This window comes from Athene noctua, chromosome 2, assembly GCF_965140245.1.
Source record: "Athene noctua chromosome 2, bAthNoc1.hap1.1, whole genome shotgun sequence".
NCBI lineage: Eukaryota > Metazoa > Chordata > Aves > Strigiformes > Strigidae > Athene > Athene noctua.
The window spans coordinates 6,257,116-6,275,799 of NC_134038.1; the positions used below are offsets into that span (position 1 = coordinate 6,257,116).

At 41.3% G+C, this 18,684-nt stretch overlaps 1 protein-coding gene across 1 annotated transcript; it reads left to right on the forward strand.

The window, feature by feature from the left end:
• The first annotated feature begins 530 nt into the window (after nt 1-530).
• On the forward strand, nt 531-17,019 carry LOC141956766 (uncharacterized). The gene is made up of 2 exons (XM_074897568.1): nt 531-673; nt 15,193-17,019. The coding sequence occupies exons 1-2, from the start codon at nt 632-634 to the stop codon at nt 16,204-16,206; spliced, it is 1,056 nt and encodes a 351-aa protein (XP_074753669.1). The 5' UTR covers nt 531-631; the 3' UTR covers nt 16,207-17,019.
• Nucleotides 17,020-18,684: the final 1,665 nt, after the last annotated feature.

The window sequence follows — 18,684 nt, forward strand, 5'->3', positions numbered from 1 at the left end:
AAGGTCTCCCTGGAGCCTTCTCTTCTCCAGGCTGAACACCCCCAACTCGCTCAGCCTGTCCTCACAGGGGAGGTGCTCCAGCCCCCTGAGCATCTTCATGGCCTCCTCTGGATGTGCTCAAGCATGTTCATGTCTTTCTTACGGTGGGGACGCCAAAGCTGGATGCAGTACTCCAGGTGGAGTCTCATGAGAGCAGAAGGGGGAATCCCCTCCCTCGACCTGCTGGCCACACTGTTCTTGATGCAGCCCAGGATGTGTTTGGCTTTCTGGGCTGTGAGCGCACATTGATGGCTCATAATCAGATTTGAATCCACCAACACCCCCAAGTCCTTCTCCGCAGGGCTGCTCTCAACCCACTCATCGCTTAGCCTGTATTTGTGCTTGGGATTACCTTGACCCACGTTCAGGACCTTGCACTTGTCCTTGTTGAACTTCATAGGTTCGCACGGACCCACATCTCAAGTCTGACAAGGCTGACCCTAATCTCCCACTTCTTATCTCTATGAGAGATTTCTAAGCCTTTCAGTCCTCCTGAGCAAGTAAGGCACCTGGTCTCTGCATACCCTGACATAGCAGCTTGAATAACACAGAGTAAATAGATCTCATCAGAAGAAGGAGAGGCTTCTTGGGAATGATAAAACAACGAGTAAAGCAAGAACTGCCGGGCTGGCTGGTAAGTGTGGGAGTGATGGGCTTCTTATTGATTGTACAGGAGACTTGCTTTGAGAAGTGGTTGGAAATTTTTACTTTTAGTCTGAGAAAACTGAGAACAGAGCAGGAGCCAGTGCTGATATGAGGGATCAATGCAGACCATGGAATGAAGTTATTAATAAGTAATAAGACTGAACTTGGGAGCTAATCAAATAAAAAAGATATTTACTAGTTGGGGCATTGCACAGGCACTAGATTGCCATAGTAATGGCAATGGAGACATTAGAAACAAAGAACTGTATAGCAAAAACTGGCTGAAAATCCCTCCTTGTGGAAGCATCTGTTTAAAAGAATGGCTAAAACAGAACTATTTTCTAGAAGAAATATATTTCAGGATATTTAACAGGGTTGTGAACAGGAACCAGTGATCTTTGGAGCATGTAAAAATTGAAACTAATGCTGGCAAAAGATGCCAGATAAACTTGCAATCTCAATTCTTCTAGTTATTACTAGCAGGGTGACAATTTCACACAGCTGGAAACCGAATGTCTAGGCTCTACAAGTTTCTTCACCTGCAGGGACCATCTCCCATTATGCAAGATGGTTGTTCAGTCTTTGGCATCTTTTTCTGAAACACCATTTGGTGTAAGCTTTAGAGGAAGAAGCCTATAGCTGTGAATGAAGGGGAAGTATTTCCCCCCAACTTCATTGCATTCCCAACAATGTCTTGTCTTCCGATTCAGTACTCTAGGATGGGTGCAAAACCCAGGAGACCTCTACTAAACTCTATGTATTTTTTAAAAAAATGATAGAAGTGCAACATTTCTGTATCTTTTCTCAATACATTTCTTAGGATATTTTGGTAAGTAAAGCATGTTTATAGCTTTTCATGATGTATTGTCTTCTCTGTTGAAATCCTCAGTGTCTTCTGATAGATTAGAAAATTGCTACTACTAAAATAGACTAGCTTATCCAGTCATACAAGTAACTCTAAAGCCAAGCTACAAATAACAACCACCATCAGCTTTTCACTACCGGGGAAAGCTTTCAGGAGAATTTTAAGCCTGATTTGCCTAATTTCCTTAAGATGATCTCCAAGATCCAAGACTTGAATGAGGAAATTAATAGGAAGCAAATGAGAATACTGGTCTTATTTCTACAATATGAAAAGGGAGCTAAGGGAGAAAGTCCCACAAGAAGGGTATTAGACATAGGAAATTTATAAGTTTGGGGTCCTACTTGGTAGTTTTCCAAAGAAGGAAAGCACTTTAGATGCCTCTTGGAGAAATGGGGAAAAAGCTGTCATTTTTATTCTGGTTTCAGCACTGCTAGTCATGCTGCTTTTCCAGCACTTCGGTGCTATGAAACTGAAAGGGCACATAAAAACTGTGAGAAGTGTGAGGTACAATTCTGAATATGAATCTGTGTGTTGCACAGGGCAGAGGGCACATTCTCTACCTGAACTACACAAACCTTCCACAGCTCATGAGGATAAAGAAACTCCTCAGGACCATGCTGTTAAATGAAACCTGCACATCTGTGATATGGGATGCTCAGTGGCTTTGCAGGTGTGTGGTCCCATGTGAATTCTCAGATGAGTCCAGAATAGATTGGCTGTGCCACAGTCATACTCTGTAAGATTAACTGTGTTGCTGCTGTCACAGCATAGCAATGATGACAATTTTTTGGGAATGTTTCCAGACAATCTGACAGAAGTAAGAGACCATTAGACAAGAATCAGTTCCCCCCCCCCCCCCCCCCCATCCACCCACACCCTTTCCAGTCAGCACCTTATGAGATGATGATTTGATGTTAGCCTTAAAACCATGGAGATATTTATTTAGTCCCCTTTCAATCTGGGGACTACACCAAGAGAGTTAAAGTTTCCTTTTGTTCCTGACTCTGAGTACTTGGAGATTTAGAGCTGAGATCTCTGCTTATTCCCTTCACTTTTTTGTCATCTGCCACGAGGTTCTGGACCAAATGTCCTGCAGGGCATCAGGAAGGTTTGATATGTCATTATTTAAAACAAATCATTATGTGAGGCTTAAGCCCAGTTTTGGTCTAGTATGACAAGAGGAACTAAAATCCCTGTGTGTTTAGTATAGTTTGTACACATCTCCAGTACACAAGGTGTGGTTCATTGCTCTGAAATGGCTGAAGATTATCCTGAATTATGCTAATGACCTTCTCTGATTCCCTTTAATCCCTTCACCCTTGCTCTAACCCTTCCTGGGAAGGGTTTAAAAACAACCCTGAGCAGGACCTTTACTGAGGGTAGTAAGACACACGTAGTACATACATACCAACTATGTAATCAAAGCAGGAATGAACATCCCATCCAGCTGCCAAATGAGGTGTGTAGACAGTATGGTGGGTTGGGCAGGATGGAGAATGAGTAATAGTTCAGACCTGAAGTAGTATCTTTAAGGAGACAGATTATCAAGGTAATTAAAGACAGTAGCTGTGGAAAAAAATCTCCCTCTCACTATGACATACAGCTGCTCAGGTGAGGAACCCAACCAGGGACACGGTGCAGGGCCATGGAGAAGACAGAGAGTAGAAGTAGTACTCTCCTTGCTGCTACCTGATCAGAGGATAACTTTAGGAAAAAAATCTTGTTTCAGTGAAGCCTCCTTTTTAGAGGTACAATGTGCCTCCCTGTTTCACTCTAGGATTCTCCATGCTTGTATTTTTTTCCACCAGAAACAAAATTGTCAGGAAGGACAGCAGGCACATAACTTGGCTGAGTGTGGACCTCCTCCCCTAAAGATGTTCTTAGAGACTGGGTACTCTAGGAGCCACTGCTCCTCCACAGTCAGTGCCTTCAGTGCCTGTTCACATGTATTTGTCCTTTTAGCTACCTTTCTGGGTTACTTATTGGATATGTTAGTAGCATCTAAAGCCATCTGGAGGAGCTGATATTTAGTTATTATTCAAGACTATGAGAAAGAAAAGAAAATGTATCTGAAGATGATTATAGAGCTCCCCTTCTGTCCCCAGACCTGTCAAGAAAGTACCATATACTAATAGCTTTAACTTCCCTTCCTATTATGTTCTGATAAGATTTGCCTTTTGAAGCACTCTGACAAGATAAGTCAGGAGGCTGCTGAATTGGAATAAGTAATATAGGCACACAGAAGATGTGTGTGTGTGTCAAGACACACCAACCTGATGGCTAAGGTAGCCCACTGTACCTCTCATCAGAGAAAACAAACCCAAAAATCATTCCAAGTCTTATAGGGAGAAATTGCCTCTTTCACAAGTGAAATTCAGGGGCCGAGAGCAGAAGCTGTGGTGAGACAGAGCAAGGGAAGCCATAGTTCTGGGAAATGGACAGAAAGTCCAAGAGCTAAGAGCAAGCTAAGAGGTGCTAAGAACAAGCATCTGCGTAGTCTGGGGTCTTTGGGAGATAGTGCTGTTATTGGTGGCTTCTTTCTGCTGCAGAGAAAACTACTGGTATAGACAGAGATACTTTCAACACAGCCAGGAGGCCCATCCTACTGAAACTAATGAGGGCACAATGTTACTTAATGAGGAAAGAAGACCAGGAGGAGGCAAGACTCTACTGACATTTGAATTTGAGGCCTTGCATGGAATTTAAAAAAGAGAGAGGTTTCATATTCACCCTTTTTCACTTGTAAAGAAGCTTGATGGGACTGTTTGCATGTATGTAGTGGCCCACATATTGGGTGTTTACACTGGATCCTCAGATAAGAAACATACATAATGCCCAAGAGGGATATGGGTGGGAGGCTTCATTGTTCTTTAGCCACATGTAAAATTGGGTGAAGACTACATGCAATTTGTAAAATTGTCCTGGTGAAATTCTAAAAGCCCCCATCTTGATTCTGCCTCTGTTGAAATCAAGGGCAGTATCATCCCTGATTGTAAAAGGTGCAGGATCAAGGCCTTCTAGGATCTGGAGGCATTTTTGCAGGCTTTATTTGTTCCTTGCAGTGAAATGTGTTTAAGTCTCAGGAGAAAAGCTATTTTCCTTTCCTTCCTGACTCCTGAGTGCAAAGAATGGCAGTAAGTAAGAGAAATTTTTTTTTTTAAATGAGGGAGGTGAGTAAAGTTATCAGAATTCCTAGGGAGCTAGCAGGACTGAATTCAGAACCTCCACAATGAAATTAATGGATCCCCCTCCCATGTGAACACTTGGACTAACGAGGGCATCTGCAACTAAGGGTGTATTTTTCATTGGCAGAATCACTAGTATTACACTAATACGTAAAAATTAAAATGCTCCCAGGCTTCGTAGAATAGGTGCTCCTTATTCCAATAACTGTACATGGTTCCTGGCAAGTCAGGAGACAAAGGATGGAGCCAGTGCTCTAGTTGCAATGAGCTTTTGTCTGGTTTAAAACTGGTTGTCTTTTGTCCAGGAGTTGAGCACAGTCAGAGTGAAGCAAAGGGGTTATTTACATTTCCAGATTAAGTAAATCACAAAACTGACTCTGGACTGATGGACTAGAAAATGCTCAAAAGCACAAGTCACAAGTGCTAAGATCTCATACTTCAAGGTTGAGAAGAAATGAAAACTGCTGCTCTATGGACATTCAGTGGTACATTAAGTGTTTCCAGGACACCACCAGTGATCCATGTGGCCAGGAACAACAGGTTCTGCATGAGATAATTATTCTAATATTTCAAAACAGGACCCACTTCAATTAATGCAACAACAGCACTTGCATTCTACATATCAAAGAGAGAAGAAATGCAGTGAGGGATCCATCAAGTCTTCAATGACCTTTTAGTAATAAGCTAGGTAACATAATACAGCTTAGCTCCCTGGGTTCCTAAGGGTGGGAGAAAATTGTTTGGTGCAGGTTGATTAGAGATGTGTTGTTTTTTTTCAGACCCACCACCACCAAAGCCAAATATCTCTTCAGTGCTATTTGCGACCATAAATCTGTATGGGTAAAGAAACCCCCAAAACAAACCCCAAACCCCCCACTTTTCTTCATGCTGGGATCAGAAAGTAATACAAGATCTTGAAGCCTGATCCAAGAGGCTCTCAAAAGCTCAAGCCCTTCCCAAAAATATTGACTGAACATTGAGCCTGAAACAAGACAAAGGCAGTAAGCCCCCATGAACTCTGTGTGACACAGGGACAAAATTTTGAAAGGGTTTTTAGCTCCTCATAGCACACTGCTTGGCCTGGTACTGTGAGTGTAACAGGAGCATCTGGCTGGAGTCCTGAATGTAATGCAGTTATTTGGCTAAGTTTTATTATTACATCTTTTCTGACCCCCACAGGGAACCTACCTGGCTATATTATGGACTCTAAGCTGCAGGAAACACAAAATTGCCCAGCTGGCTGTATCTAGACAGAGATGCTACAAAGAGGAAATGGGATAAGAATTTAATTCTCAGAAGTTCACAAATAAGCAATCTCCAGTTTTCTTCAGCTGGGACAAATTGATTGGAGAAGGTATTACAGTGCAAATTGTCTGCCAAAGTTCTCCCAGTATGCTTCAACCATTCCAGAACAACTCCTCTATACAGAGGCACGAAGGAGGAGGTATCTTTGCGTTTGGATTATCTTCTCCAAATAGGGGAATTAGTCTGAAATTGCTATTCTGGTTGGTTCCATCTGAATCTTTAGAGAAGTGCTTTAACCCCTAGATCCAAAGTGGAATCTGTTTTATAGTAAGTGTAAAGGGAAATAATGATGAGAGCAGTGAGACCCAGTGGAGCCATTAAATCATTTATACCCCAATTCAGTTTGCTTTTGAGAGGTTTCAATGATACAGAGCAGCTAATCTCATCCTTTAAGTGAAAGGAAACATGCTTGTTCAAAGTCACTGCGTCTGGGAAGACTGGGATCTATCTGCTTAGGTATTTTTGCAGGGATGTTCTCTTGCCAGAGAATTTTTTTCTTGGTTGTGGATTTTTTTTCCATTTTTTTATTCAGAGAACAGTGGCACGGATTTTGGCAATGTCACCATGCAATCATGCTTTATTTGAATGGGTAGACTTGAATGGGCTTTGCTCCTATGGTAACGGATTTTTAGCTGCAATTGTTCTTAGCTTTTTGAAGGTGCCATTAACAATTGTTCCCAGTGGCCTGGTTCTCTATGTAGCTTGGGCTTTCCAAGACTAGATCTCAAAAGTGTCAAGGTTGCACCGGGCAAAGGGACGGAGAGTGAGGGACTGGGAAAATGAGATCAAGTCTTTTTTCATCTTTTCCCTAATCTTGGGCTAGGCAGAGGCCAAAGCAGTCCCAGCAGAGCTTATAGCAGCGAAGATACTTGCTGCAAATTCTGCCAGCCTCAATGGTGCCTTGCGGAGGACTGTGCCAGTGGATCCTTTTTGCCCCATCCTGATTCCTCTCTCTGGCAACATGCCCTTCTCTCAAAAGTGAGCAAAGCTCTCACTGTGCCAGCTGCTTCTTGGGATTGTCGGCTGCTTCTTGAAGACATTATCTCTGGGGCTATGTCAGCAAACCAGGTGGAGTTACAGCTAAGATTTTGGCAATATCTGCAACTCTGGGGATGTGTTTAAGGTCACATTTCTGTAGCTGTGCTTGCCTTCATTTAATCTTGTTTGCTCTGACGTCAATGCAAATGTAGCAGCAAGCCCATGCTGTTACAAGCTCTCTCTATTATTATGGTTTTTTCTCTCTTAAATCATGTCTGGTTTCTTACGATTGAGGTAAATTTACTATGGAGAGGGGCGGGTTGTTTTAACAGTGCAGTAGCTAGTGTGTTGGCATATTCTATCCAAATACAGATTATCTGCACTTAATAATTCTGTTCAATTGATTCTTGCTATAAAAGCCAAAAAGCTGAGTTCACTGTGAGCTATGTGTGCCTGTATCTTGGTGCGATTCATCCCTGAATGCTAATGTATTAGTCCTGCCTATTTTATATATAAACAATTTATTACCTTCATGTGAATTAAATTTTCATGACATAGATTAATGTATTTTGCCTACAATGTGGAAGGTCCTACAGTGGTCTCCAAATGGTGCAAGGACCCACATGTCACTGAAATGTAGCCCTTTCCAGAGCAGAGCACAGGAGCTGAATAACACTGCACAACTTTAGGACCACTGAGTGGAATGGAATAAACTGAACAGTGAGTGTCCTGCTGAAGCTAGAAGTAAATTTAGGTTGGAAGAGGTTATAGTGATTTTCTTGAGCAGTGGCAGCAGATTTAACAGACTCCCAATTCTTGCAAAATATCTAAAGGGCATCCCTTGATTGCAAGGCATAGAGATGTTCAGTGACTTGTTATGGCTGTGGAGCAAGTCTGTAGAAAAAGTAGTAACAGTTCCTACATCCCCTGCCTGCCCACTGCACTGCTCCATAGAGCAGCCTCTGTTTGAAGAGCAAAAGGGAGAAGAGTCAGATAATAGGCTTGAGGATAAAAGAAGTGACATCAAAATCTTTCAACATCCTTGTCATTAGTGGATCAGAGCATGGGCTGTCGCTGACTCTTTTCTGGCCTTAAACGCTACAGCATTCAACAAGGAAATGGTAAGTTTTCAGGGAACTGGAAAGCTGTGGACTTTCAGGTCATGTTTAATCACTTTTTACAACGAAGCTCTATTTGTAATACCCCTGCTGTCAAAGCATCAGTGGATTAACAGGACTAGCAGGTAATTCTGCTTTAACATCAATACTAGTATAACACTATATGCTGCCTACAGCCTAACAGGAACATTTGAAAAATGTATTCGTGGAGTGACAGTATGAAGTGAGTAAGAGCAGTAGAATGTGGGTAAGAAAATTATCACAAAGGGTAGAACAAACATTCAGGACTCATCCCAGCCATTAAAGAGATTTGCAGGCTCCAGTCCACTGCTGGCTCCCTCTGAGTTTCCCTCCTTTAGCCACTGAAGCCACAAAGTAACTGAAATGGGATGGGATGTCCTGGAAAACAAGTCACCCCACCATCCGAGGTACTGTCTGAAGTACCTATTCTTAGCATGAACTGGTCGCTCTCCATTCCTATTGAGGGTGCCCTAGACATCCAGCACAGACTCGAGCAGCTGGAGAGAGCAGAGCTGACTCCTGTCCATGGTGCAGAGCCCTCAAATAGCTCACAAATGCCTTCCCAAAGCCTTTCCTACTATGGGGAACCTTCTGGTCTGAACCTGAAGCCACCCATTGGGAGCATGCCCTAACTAAAACACGAGGTAAGCCTGGGCTGCAAACAACCTCAGCCACTACTGTTGGAGCTGTGGAGACGAAAGCACATTGTACCGAGGGGTAAGAAAGTGAGAGAGGAACTTTTAGCCTTGTAGCTGGTCATTCAGGAAGATTTTAGTACTGAGGCCTCTTTAATATTAAATTGTCCTTGTCAAAGGGCACCTCCAAATGTGCCCTTGCTACCAGCCTGTGTAGTCATTACGGTTTTTCACTTCTGACCTAACTGGTCTAACAAAACAAAAAGGAACAATTCTGGCAGGAGTAATAATCCCACAAAGCTGTGGAGAAATGGGATATGGAAGCTTGAGGGTCTCTAAGAAGTGAATTTCCTAGTCTGTATGTTTTAAAAAAAGATAATGGCACTGCTGACACCTCCTTTTCAGAAGACAGGGATGCTCATTCTTCCGTTCTGAATGAAATATTGCAGGGGAGAGCTGAGAAAAGGTGCTTGTCTCCCTGGGTATTTCTGAGTGCAATGAATGAGTGGCATCCAGAGAACAGGCAGACTGAAGGATTTCAGATCTGCTCTCACTGCCTCCAAGGTGCTGGCCTCTGTTATCAGTGGGATAGTGCAGGGTACCAAATTAATTCCTAGACATGAGCTTCCACTGTAGCAGATAGCTCCATCTCTCTGTATTTTACAGTGCCAAGCTCTAAATTAAGAAAAACTGGCAAGGGAAGAGCTTAGTCTCTTTGTCTCTGCAAGTTCTGCTCATGCTGCTATCTTTGTGGGCATGTAACGTAAGCAGGAGCTGGTAGTTAGCAGGGGATATTGCATTTTTCATTTCTGCTTCACTCCACTCACAGCAGTGAGAAGATTTAAGCTGGTGCTGTAACATGACACACACATACACACCCTGGTCAGCATGGGTCCAACTGCAGATGCAGACCTTTACTTCCCATACAGCCTTGTTGAAGTGGCTGGGATTTGCAGGTGCTCAGGACTTTGGGAAATCAATCTCCTTATTCTAACAGTTGAAGCTAAGATTTTTGAAGCTGAAGCTAGAATCTTGAATTATGATTTTGATCCTTAAATAAGTTGACTGAATTTAAGAAGTGCAAAGCCAGTCCTACTGTTGAAAAACAGGTCATTTATTTATATCTTAAATCTGGATTTAGAAGTCTAATATTAGTTGCTCATTTTTCACAAATCTTTGTCTTGGTCTAAATAAGGAACGATGTCCCTATTTAGATGTGGAAGTTGGAAAAGTTAGCTTACATGACTTGTCATCACAGAGTGCCAATAAGAAGGCCAGGACTGGAGTTCTGCACCTCCCCTTCTTTCCTGAAATATCGCAAATCCCTACAAGAAGCTTCCCAAGACTTAGGCTGTTCAGTAAAGCTTGACAGTTATGCAGGAAGTCTACAGACGCCATGATCTGCAAACTGGGTGTACCTGCAAGGGCAGGTCTGCTATAGGTTTCCTAGAACTCAAACTGGTCTCCTTGTGTATTCATGAAGGAACTATTAAAGCAATGTTATCTTTAGGAATGAGAGAATGCCACATGGTATGGAATAGTGTAATTCCTCTTAAGATCCCCCGAAGTTTATGAATAAATTTAAAATATATTTTCACAAAACATTCCTTTATCCTAATGATTGCAATACTAAGTCGTGTCTAAAACCTTCTCTCACCTACAAAACAAAATCCATAATGTAAAAACAAGTCCTCTGTGAAGCAAAACGTGCTAAGGATCTGTAAAATCCTACAAAATGAAAAGAAATTGGCAGAGCAGCATTGAGAAAAATGTTGTATACATGCTTAGCATTACTTGACATAATTTTTAAGTGGTTATAGATTTTTTCATGCTTTGATTATTCAACAGGTTCCACCTTCTGTAAAGCACTTGTTTTCTGAAAATTAAGTTATCTGGAATTAAACATATCTTGGGAACCAACATAACTCCATTTTACCTGTTGCTAGCTAACTTATACTCTCTAGTATACTTACATCCAAAATGCTCCTATGGGTTAGGAGAGGGAATCAGTACAAGTTTACAGGTGGAAAACAGTCACAGAGGGAGAAAACATCTTCCCTGCCAACACACATGCAGCTTGTGGTAGAAAGGGGATTTGAAGTGGGTTCCCCGATACTGAGCTGGTGTTCACTCAGCTGTCTTTCCTTTGTTCTGTTTTGAAACTCTGCTTGCTATCGTTGTTACGTTACTGAGTAGTGCAATGGAAAGGGAGTTACGGCAGAATGACACATGATCTCTGGATCCTGCACTGAGAAGACTCAGCAGGGCCTTGTGTGAAGTTCCCCTACTCAGTCCACCTTGGTACCTGGTTGTTTTGGGATTAAAGACAATGTGATGTCAGCACTATCTTTAATCTTGCTGATTACAGACACTGCTGTATTTTAGCTTCACCAACCCAATTGGACCAACTGACCTCCTAGGACCCACTGGCTCACAGATAATATTGTTCTGTTAAAATCTTCTGGTACAGCAAATGATGATGTAAATTCCTGAAATTTCAGGGGTGATCTTTATGCCAGCTGACAAAAGCAGACAGAGTACTGTGTGACTGGATATTTAGGGCTTTTCTGGGAGTTATTTGGGTGCTGTCTCTGTTTGTGGCATTGTTCATTCACAATGACCTGAGTTATTTACTGCATAGGCAGAATCTGAAGTGGAAGTAAAGCCATTCATCCCTAGATGTTTAAACAGAATTTCTTCTCTCCCCCGTTGAATGACAGCATGTGTAATGAATCTCCACATGACAGAGGACTTTTCAGTAGCAGAGCTTTAGGCATCACATGGAGAATTAAGGCACACTGAAGCCTTGGTGTTTATTTTGAAATTGAACACAAAAAAATCCACTCTAGGGACAAGCTTTCAACCAGATAAACTAGAGGATCTGATCTGTGAACTTCCTTTCTTAGGTATTTCTGTCCTTCCCTTCAAATCGCAGCAATCAGTTGATACATGTGAGGATGGGAAGGAAAAGCCTCTGAGTTGTGTAACATCTGCTTATCACTATAGATTATCCTGTAGCAATGAGATTACAGCTTTTTCTTGTGTAAGAAGATCTTGGGATTTAGAAGTTTGGTTTGTTTTGCTTTGCTTTGTTTTATTTTCTTATGTAATGTACTCTAAATTTGGTTTCATTGATCAAAGAGAGGAAACTTCACAAGGGTGACTAAGAAAACAGGGTTTTTAAAGGATTCTCTTCCACCATGATGTATCTGTAATCATGTATACTTTAGTCTCAGTATTGCTTGCTGGTGGTTATGTTGACAATAGGACTGAAATGGGGAATTGTTTTTGAGCGATACAGGGAAATGCGTAAAATGGTTTGGATCTCAAGCCCTGCAGAGCTTTGTGGTAGCACAACAACCTGCTGCTTTATCCTGCTGACAGATTGACTTCCTGGCTCAAGTCCAGCTGGTTGTCAGGATATCTAAGTGCATCCTATGTGCTTGGCCCCTTTTGGGTCCCCATTTCTGCCAGGTACATACCAACAGAAAACCTCGGGGTTCCTGAGGCTGCTTTAAATCTGTCTGGTTTCATCAGCTGTGGATCAAGAGAGGCTGAGGACCGAGACTGGAAAGGAACCTCAGCTCAAGCCCTTCTCTTGACCTAGTAGTCAAACTAGTGAACAAAATTTCCCAATGGTATTAGATTTCCCTACAACTGTATTGCAAATCTGCCTACAAACCAAATGTTTATGGCCCTTCAATGAGCAGACTCCTGAAAACAAAATGAAGTCAAAATAGCAGAAGCACGTCTCTCTGAAGACCATCCAGTCTGGGTACTAAGATAGCTTAAAGTAGAGGGTCATCAGTTTCCTGTTTACGGGGGACACTGTTTCCTATATCTGAGACCACTCCATGCTAATTTACCACCAGGCTATACTGTATGCAATAAATTTAGTAAAATATTAATAATGTACCATGACCCTTCTGTCTCTGCCCTTCCACTTGCTGTGCAGTTTAAATCAGAAGGATCATCAAACTGAGACTGGGAGGGAAAGTATTTAAATTACATGAAAGTTGTGGTTTCTTGTCCTGGTTTCGACCAGGATGGAGTTAACTTTCATTGGAGTATTTCATACCATGTGATGTCCTGCCCAGGGATATAGTGGGGTGGGATTTTTGGGTCCAGGCTGGGTGTGTGTTGCTGTGGGGGATGGTTGCTGTGCTCAGTAAACCACTGTTGCATTTTACCCATTTCTTTTTTGGACTCACTATTGTTACTGTTGTTCTCTTGTTATATTTAGTAAATTATTTCTTTTTATTCAACCTATAAATTCTCTTTTTATTTTGTCCCTCCCCTATTTCACCAGAGAGGATGTGTGTGTGTGTGTGTGTGTGTGTGTGTGTGTGTGTGTATGGCCAGCTGAGTTCAAACCTCCACATTTCTAAATAAAGATTGGTGGTCCCTTTGATAATACCACTATCCTAATACTTTGATCCTGAGAGCTTGAAGCAGTCATTCTTAGTATAGGTCTATCACTGACTGCAAAGGGAATTTTGGGCACAGAGCAATTACCTACACAAGATTGGGCCAATTACTTAATTAAATTTTAAGTAGGAGCATATACATAGCAGATGGACATTTTGAGAAGGCACTGAGTAATGTGTGCAGGGTAACAGGATGCAACTTACCTTGCACATTAGCCTTGGATGGCTTTTAAGTGTATTAACTTTAGGACTGCAATCGGATTTAGGTGGTGTGTAAAATCTCTCCAAACCTTCTTAACTTGGCTGACTTTTCCTCAGATGAACACAGCAGATAATGATCTGATCACCTAATAACTCTTGTCTGAAACTGGAAACAAAGAATGGCCATAACTAGAAAGAGGCCTTGTCTAGGCAGGTTATTCTCTATGCTTGGATAGCTGGCTCGGTTTTAGTTGGGTACTCACATTTTAAAGGTAGCTAAAAGGCTTTTCAACCAAGATCTTTTAAAAACAATAATTTGTAGGTACTATATTGTTTAGTTTTTCTTCCTTTCCATTCCTACACCTCAATTTACATTGGAGCTTTCATTCTGTCTCCTTGCTTTACATACCTGGATTTTAGGACAAGGGTTTATTTATGTTTATTTTATTTCACTTTGCATCTAGAGAGCTGTAGGCAACATTAACTATTTTCGTGGAACACAGCAAGACACAGAAAGGGCAAGAGGAGTACCATTTTGATTTACAAAGACACTAAGATCAGATACTTAAAAAAACTCCCACCAATATCAGTGAATAGGAATTACGAATGCAGATTTGATTAAATGAGATGAGAGGAGCTGTGAAGTAAAATAGCTCATGTTCTCTGTTTGTCAGAGGAAAACAAGTTAATACTACCATTTTAAAAAATATTTTTATGATAAGTCCAAGATAGAATCAAGAATATTGCTCTTGACTGCCCCATAAAATATATAGTCTGTACAAGAGACAGTGGGAATGCAAAAGGAACCTTAGGGAAGAGGACTTACTTGTTTTGTCAGAAGCAGGAACAGACCCCATCTCCTGATGACACCCATGAGCCCATCATTGACTATACAGCACTAGAAAGTTGAATACAACACCATGTTTACAAAGAGATGCTCATATGATTGATGAAAATGAGGAACTTGTCCCAAATATGACATAGAGTTTCTCTGAACAATGGCAAGAAACGAACTCCAGGTTCACCACATTTGCCATTTAGCAGTTCCTTTATTTAGCACCTCAGAAGTATTGCTTTTGAAACTGAATAATATCCACGGTATTCTGAACATCATTTAAGCCCATTTGATAGTATTTTGTATTGAAAAAAGTAAAATCATCATTAATTTAATTGTCAATTCTTAATGGAAAAGTACCTTGTGAAATTAGGCAGTATCTTGGCAGAAATTAAATTATTTGCCCTGTACTATAAAGCATGCCAGTATACACACAGGAGTGAGCTGGATGATCGCTCTCATCAGGAACGCCCATCACTCAGAATATCAGAGGAAAAGGGAAGGACCCACACCTGAAACTCAGCTAGGAGCTTCCCTAAGCGGGCATAAATTCTCTGATATTTTCCATGTGTTGTGGAGGTCCTAATCTTCCTCTAATTTAGTGACTGCAGTGTACAGTCTGGTGCTGCTCACTGCTTAGAAAGGGCATTCAATATTTGGGACAGAGTGAGAGGAAGAGTGCTAATGCTGTTTCAGATGCACTAGTGACAGTCAGGGAGGAGACAAGCCTTGATTCCTAAGATTCCTTTATTTTAGATTAGCCAGGTGTAAGCCAAAATATGGAGCACAGTGCTTAGAATTTATGGTTACGAGGAGTACACTTCAAGGGACACTAAGCTTGGATTCTTGTCAAACTCCCAAATATCATATAAAAGCCTAACAATGATGATTAATGCAATATATGATAGTGATCCCCCCATCTGTTTGCTTTCTTTAAGGGTGCCCCAATGGCTGAAGAAAAGCCCAAGTATAACTGCACTGTCAGTGAAGTCACAATTGTGAACCTGCAGCCTGAGAAAAATCCCATTCTCGTCTTGGCAGGAGGAAAGCCAGGAATTGAACGTAGGAACCTTGGTTTACGACCTCCTTCTCCAAGGATTTCAGAGAAGATGTTATCCCAGCGAGAGAAAAAATTGTGGCCAGAAAAGGTGAAAAAAGAGGGAGCTTTGTCTCCCATCCTGCATCGTGTAAATGAATTGTGTGGCACAGAGAACATCACTCTGAAGAGGCCAGTGAAGTTGGCCCCTCTGGAGATCCCTGTGGAGGTGAAAGAAGCTCAGCTCCAAAAGATTATGAGCATTAAGAGAGAAGCCCAAATGGCTGCTCAAAAGCTGACAGTTATCAACTCCATCAGCAATGAACCCCATGTGAAAAGGGTAAAGAATCTGGCTCAGGGGGAGCTGGAAAACCTTCAAAAGATAAAGCTAAGTGAGAAGGCTGCTCTAGAGAATAAAGATGATCCCCTACCCCCTAAAAGCAGTAACCCCCTGGGAGAAATTCAAATTATTTTGCCTCCAGAGACAAATTCCAAGTTGACTAAACAACTAGGTGTTGAAGAGGCTCCCAAAACACTCCGTAAACCATTAATCCCCACTCTCCAGGTTTCCGACATGCACGAAGAGTCTAACAGCTCTGACAGCATCCCTGATCCTTGCCAGAATGTTTCTCGGCGCAGATTCAGAGTAAGGCATATGAAAGAACAACAAGAAGACCATGGAAAAAACAAACCCTTAAAAGTCACAGATCCAAGTGTGGGAGAAGGCAAGCAGAAATCTGTGGGTCAACGAACACAAAAAACCCTCAGTGATGCAAGCAAGCTCATTGAAAATGTGGCCAAAAAGCAGAAGGAACGAGGAGCAAAGCAAGGGGAAGTGGATGAAGCCTCTTTTGTGAGGAAACAGTCTACTCGAAGGATGGCCTTGGGAGACATCATCCAGGTGGATGAAGACTGAGTATCACACACCATGTAATGCATAGGAACATTAGATACAACAGCTACCTAGAAAAATGTTTTAGACTGTCTGCTTAGACAGAAGTCTTCAGAGTGTCTGGAGACATTAGTAGACCACAAAGTGAAAATCAGTTAATATTGTTGAACACCTCTGTTATTTCGAAGATGCTCAAACAAGTGGTTTGTAGGGCAAATATCCTCCTACTCTGCTCAACACTAGAAAGACTCCAGCTACAGTCCTGACTCCAGCATGGAGTACAACTTTTCAAGACACATGTGGACTATGCAGGAAAAATCTGGGTGTGGACTGGATGGAGGGACCAAGAGAAAAACAGGAACCTGAAAATATTGTGTCCGGGGCAAGATGAAAAGAAATAACATAGTTTTCTCCTGAGAATACAGCCCTCCTACCCTCCTACTTTCAGCTGTGGCAAGTTTGTTTCTGAAAGACAAGACTAAAATGTTCTCCGTATCTGTGATTGGGAGAACAAAAAGTAATTAGCTAAGATTTAGAAAGAGACATTTAAATCAGAAAAGGAGGAATACTTTTAAAGACAATAAACATGGAAGAATTTTGTTTACAGAGAGGGGAATCTCTGTTATCGAGATTTTAAATAATACATTAGACAAACACCTGCCAAGTATGATTTCAGAAGAGTTAATCCTTCATTCAGACACAACAATGGCCAGATGACCTGCAATGTCCTTCAACTTTTCTTATATTCTATGGTCTGTCTTTCCAGTTGTCCACTTGCAGGACTACCAACCAAGACATGTAGTGCAAAAATGTACAATAAAAGTAACTTGTCACTTTGCACTGATTCTTCTTCATTGTTTTACAGCTAGTGTCAAGATAGTTACTGAATCCTTCAGAAGGTGGCATCTAATAGATGACCGCTTCTCCTCGATTTCTTCAGGCCTATTTCTGTTTCTTGGTGAATGGGGAAGAGCTAATCCTTATATTTTCATTGTCGTGTCTCAACAGCTCTGTCTTGCACTTTTTACCTGTTCACCTTTGGTCACCTTTTAAGATCACTGTGATCTCTTGAAGACTGAATATTATTTTTATGTATAATATGAAATAAACCAAGCATGTGATGTCTCAACTTAGTCCCAGAAATCTTTTTAGGGAGCAAAAACTATTTTGCATTTTTTTTACACAGCTATTATGACAAGCTGCCAGAGATGCTAGCACAGTGCAAATATTATTATAAGGTTAACATGTAATAAGATTTGCCTTGTAAATGACTTTTACAGCAAAAATTGGGATGTTTGCTGTCTTCTGGTAGTTCACTGGTTTGGTTGCTTGAATTGTTTTCTAGTAAAGGTGGTCTTTTCTGCTTATTAAATTATCTTAGAAGCTGGGACTTAAAAAAAATGGTGAGTCTTGCCATAAAATTACAAGAGTTGGCAAAAAAACCATGGATGCCTTTGGAAAAATAGAATGTAGCTAGAAACAGAACTCAGCGTTTAAACATGCTGGATTGGTGGGAGAAGAGAAAAGAAGAACAAAGCACCTTCATTGCAGAAAAGAAGTAAGTTTACTTTTGCCTTTTATTCTTTCCTCTAGGTACATGATGAAGACAGCCAAAGACAGAGCAGATGAGGTCTTGAAAGTTATTTGAGTGTTTTTCTGCATTCCAACAATATTAGAAAATGTGAAACTTTTTTTTTTTTTTAAATTACATATTCCTTAATTGATCTCTTAGTAAGAGAAAAGCCAGCATCCAGAGATTCTTCTGGAATTCATTCTTGCGTATTTCTTGCTGAAGAGAAAACATATTACCAGGATTGAAACTATGCCCAGGTTTGTGACAGCAGCAGTTGCAGTACTTAAACAAATCAGTCACCTTGTGACTTGTCTCCAGCTTTATCTGTCAATTTTCTGTGGTGAGAGTAACTGGGGAATGAGGGCTCAGAGCTATGCAAGCCAGATATTTCAAGCTGAATAAGGACTGCTGTAATAGTTCAACACAAAAAAGGAAATTAAAATTAGACACAAAAGCACGAATAAAAAAAGTAAGAGGTAAATCTTCTTTGTGATGTCTGCGCAGGAAGGACAAATACTAACTTAACTCATAAACTCAGCTGCATCTCTGACTCGCTGCACCTACTTAATAGTGAATATGAAATTGCAATCCAAATGTGTTTTGGCGACATCTCACAAGTACCCAGAAGGAAAGTATTCCAGAGAGTATTAATGTGTTCTCCAAAGAATATGCTACTGAGATTTGCCATGTACAGTAGAAGAGGGATGCCATATACAGTAGAAGGGTTGTTGAGTTTAGTCTGGGTTACCTGAGCTCTTGCCTTTCGTTAAGCCATGATGTAAGAAGGTTCCTCAAATGGGTGTTGGAGCCCACCTGGTTGACACTCCTGCCTTGGAAATACAATGATAACCCAGTTAGCATGAACAACCTCCAATTGTCTGGAACCATGGGAAGGTCACTACATGTATCAGAAAGACTTGTTATTGCTA

Excerpts from the sequence above, each read along its gene's own strand:
- LOC141956766 (XM_074897568.1), top strand. The coding sequence starts at position 632 with ATGATAAAACAACGAGTAAAGCAAGAACTGCCGGGCTGGCTG. Across the intron at positions 674-15,192 it reads AAGAACTGCCGGGCTGGCTG|GGTGCCCCAATGGCTGAAGA; the intron begins GTAAGTGTGGGA and ends GCTTTCTTTAAG.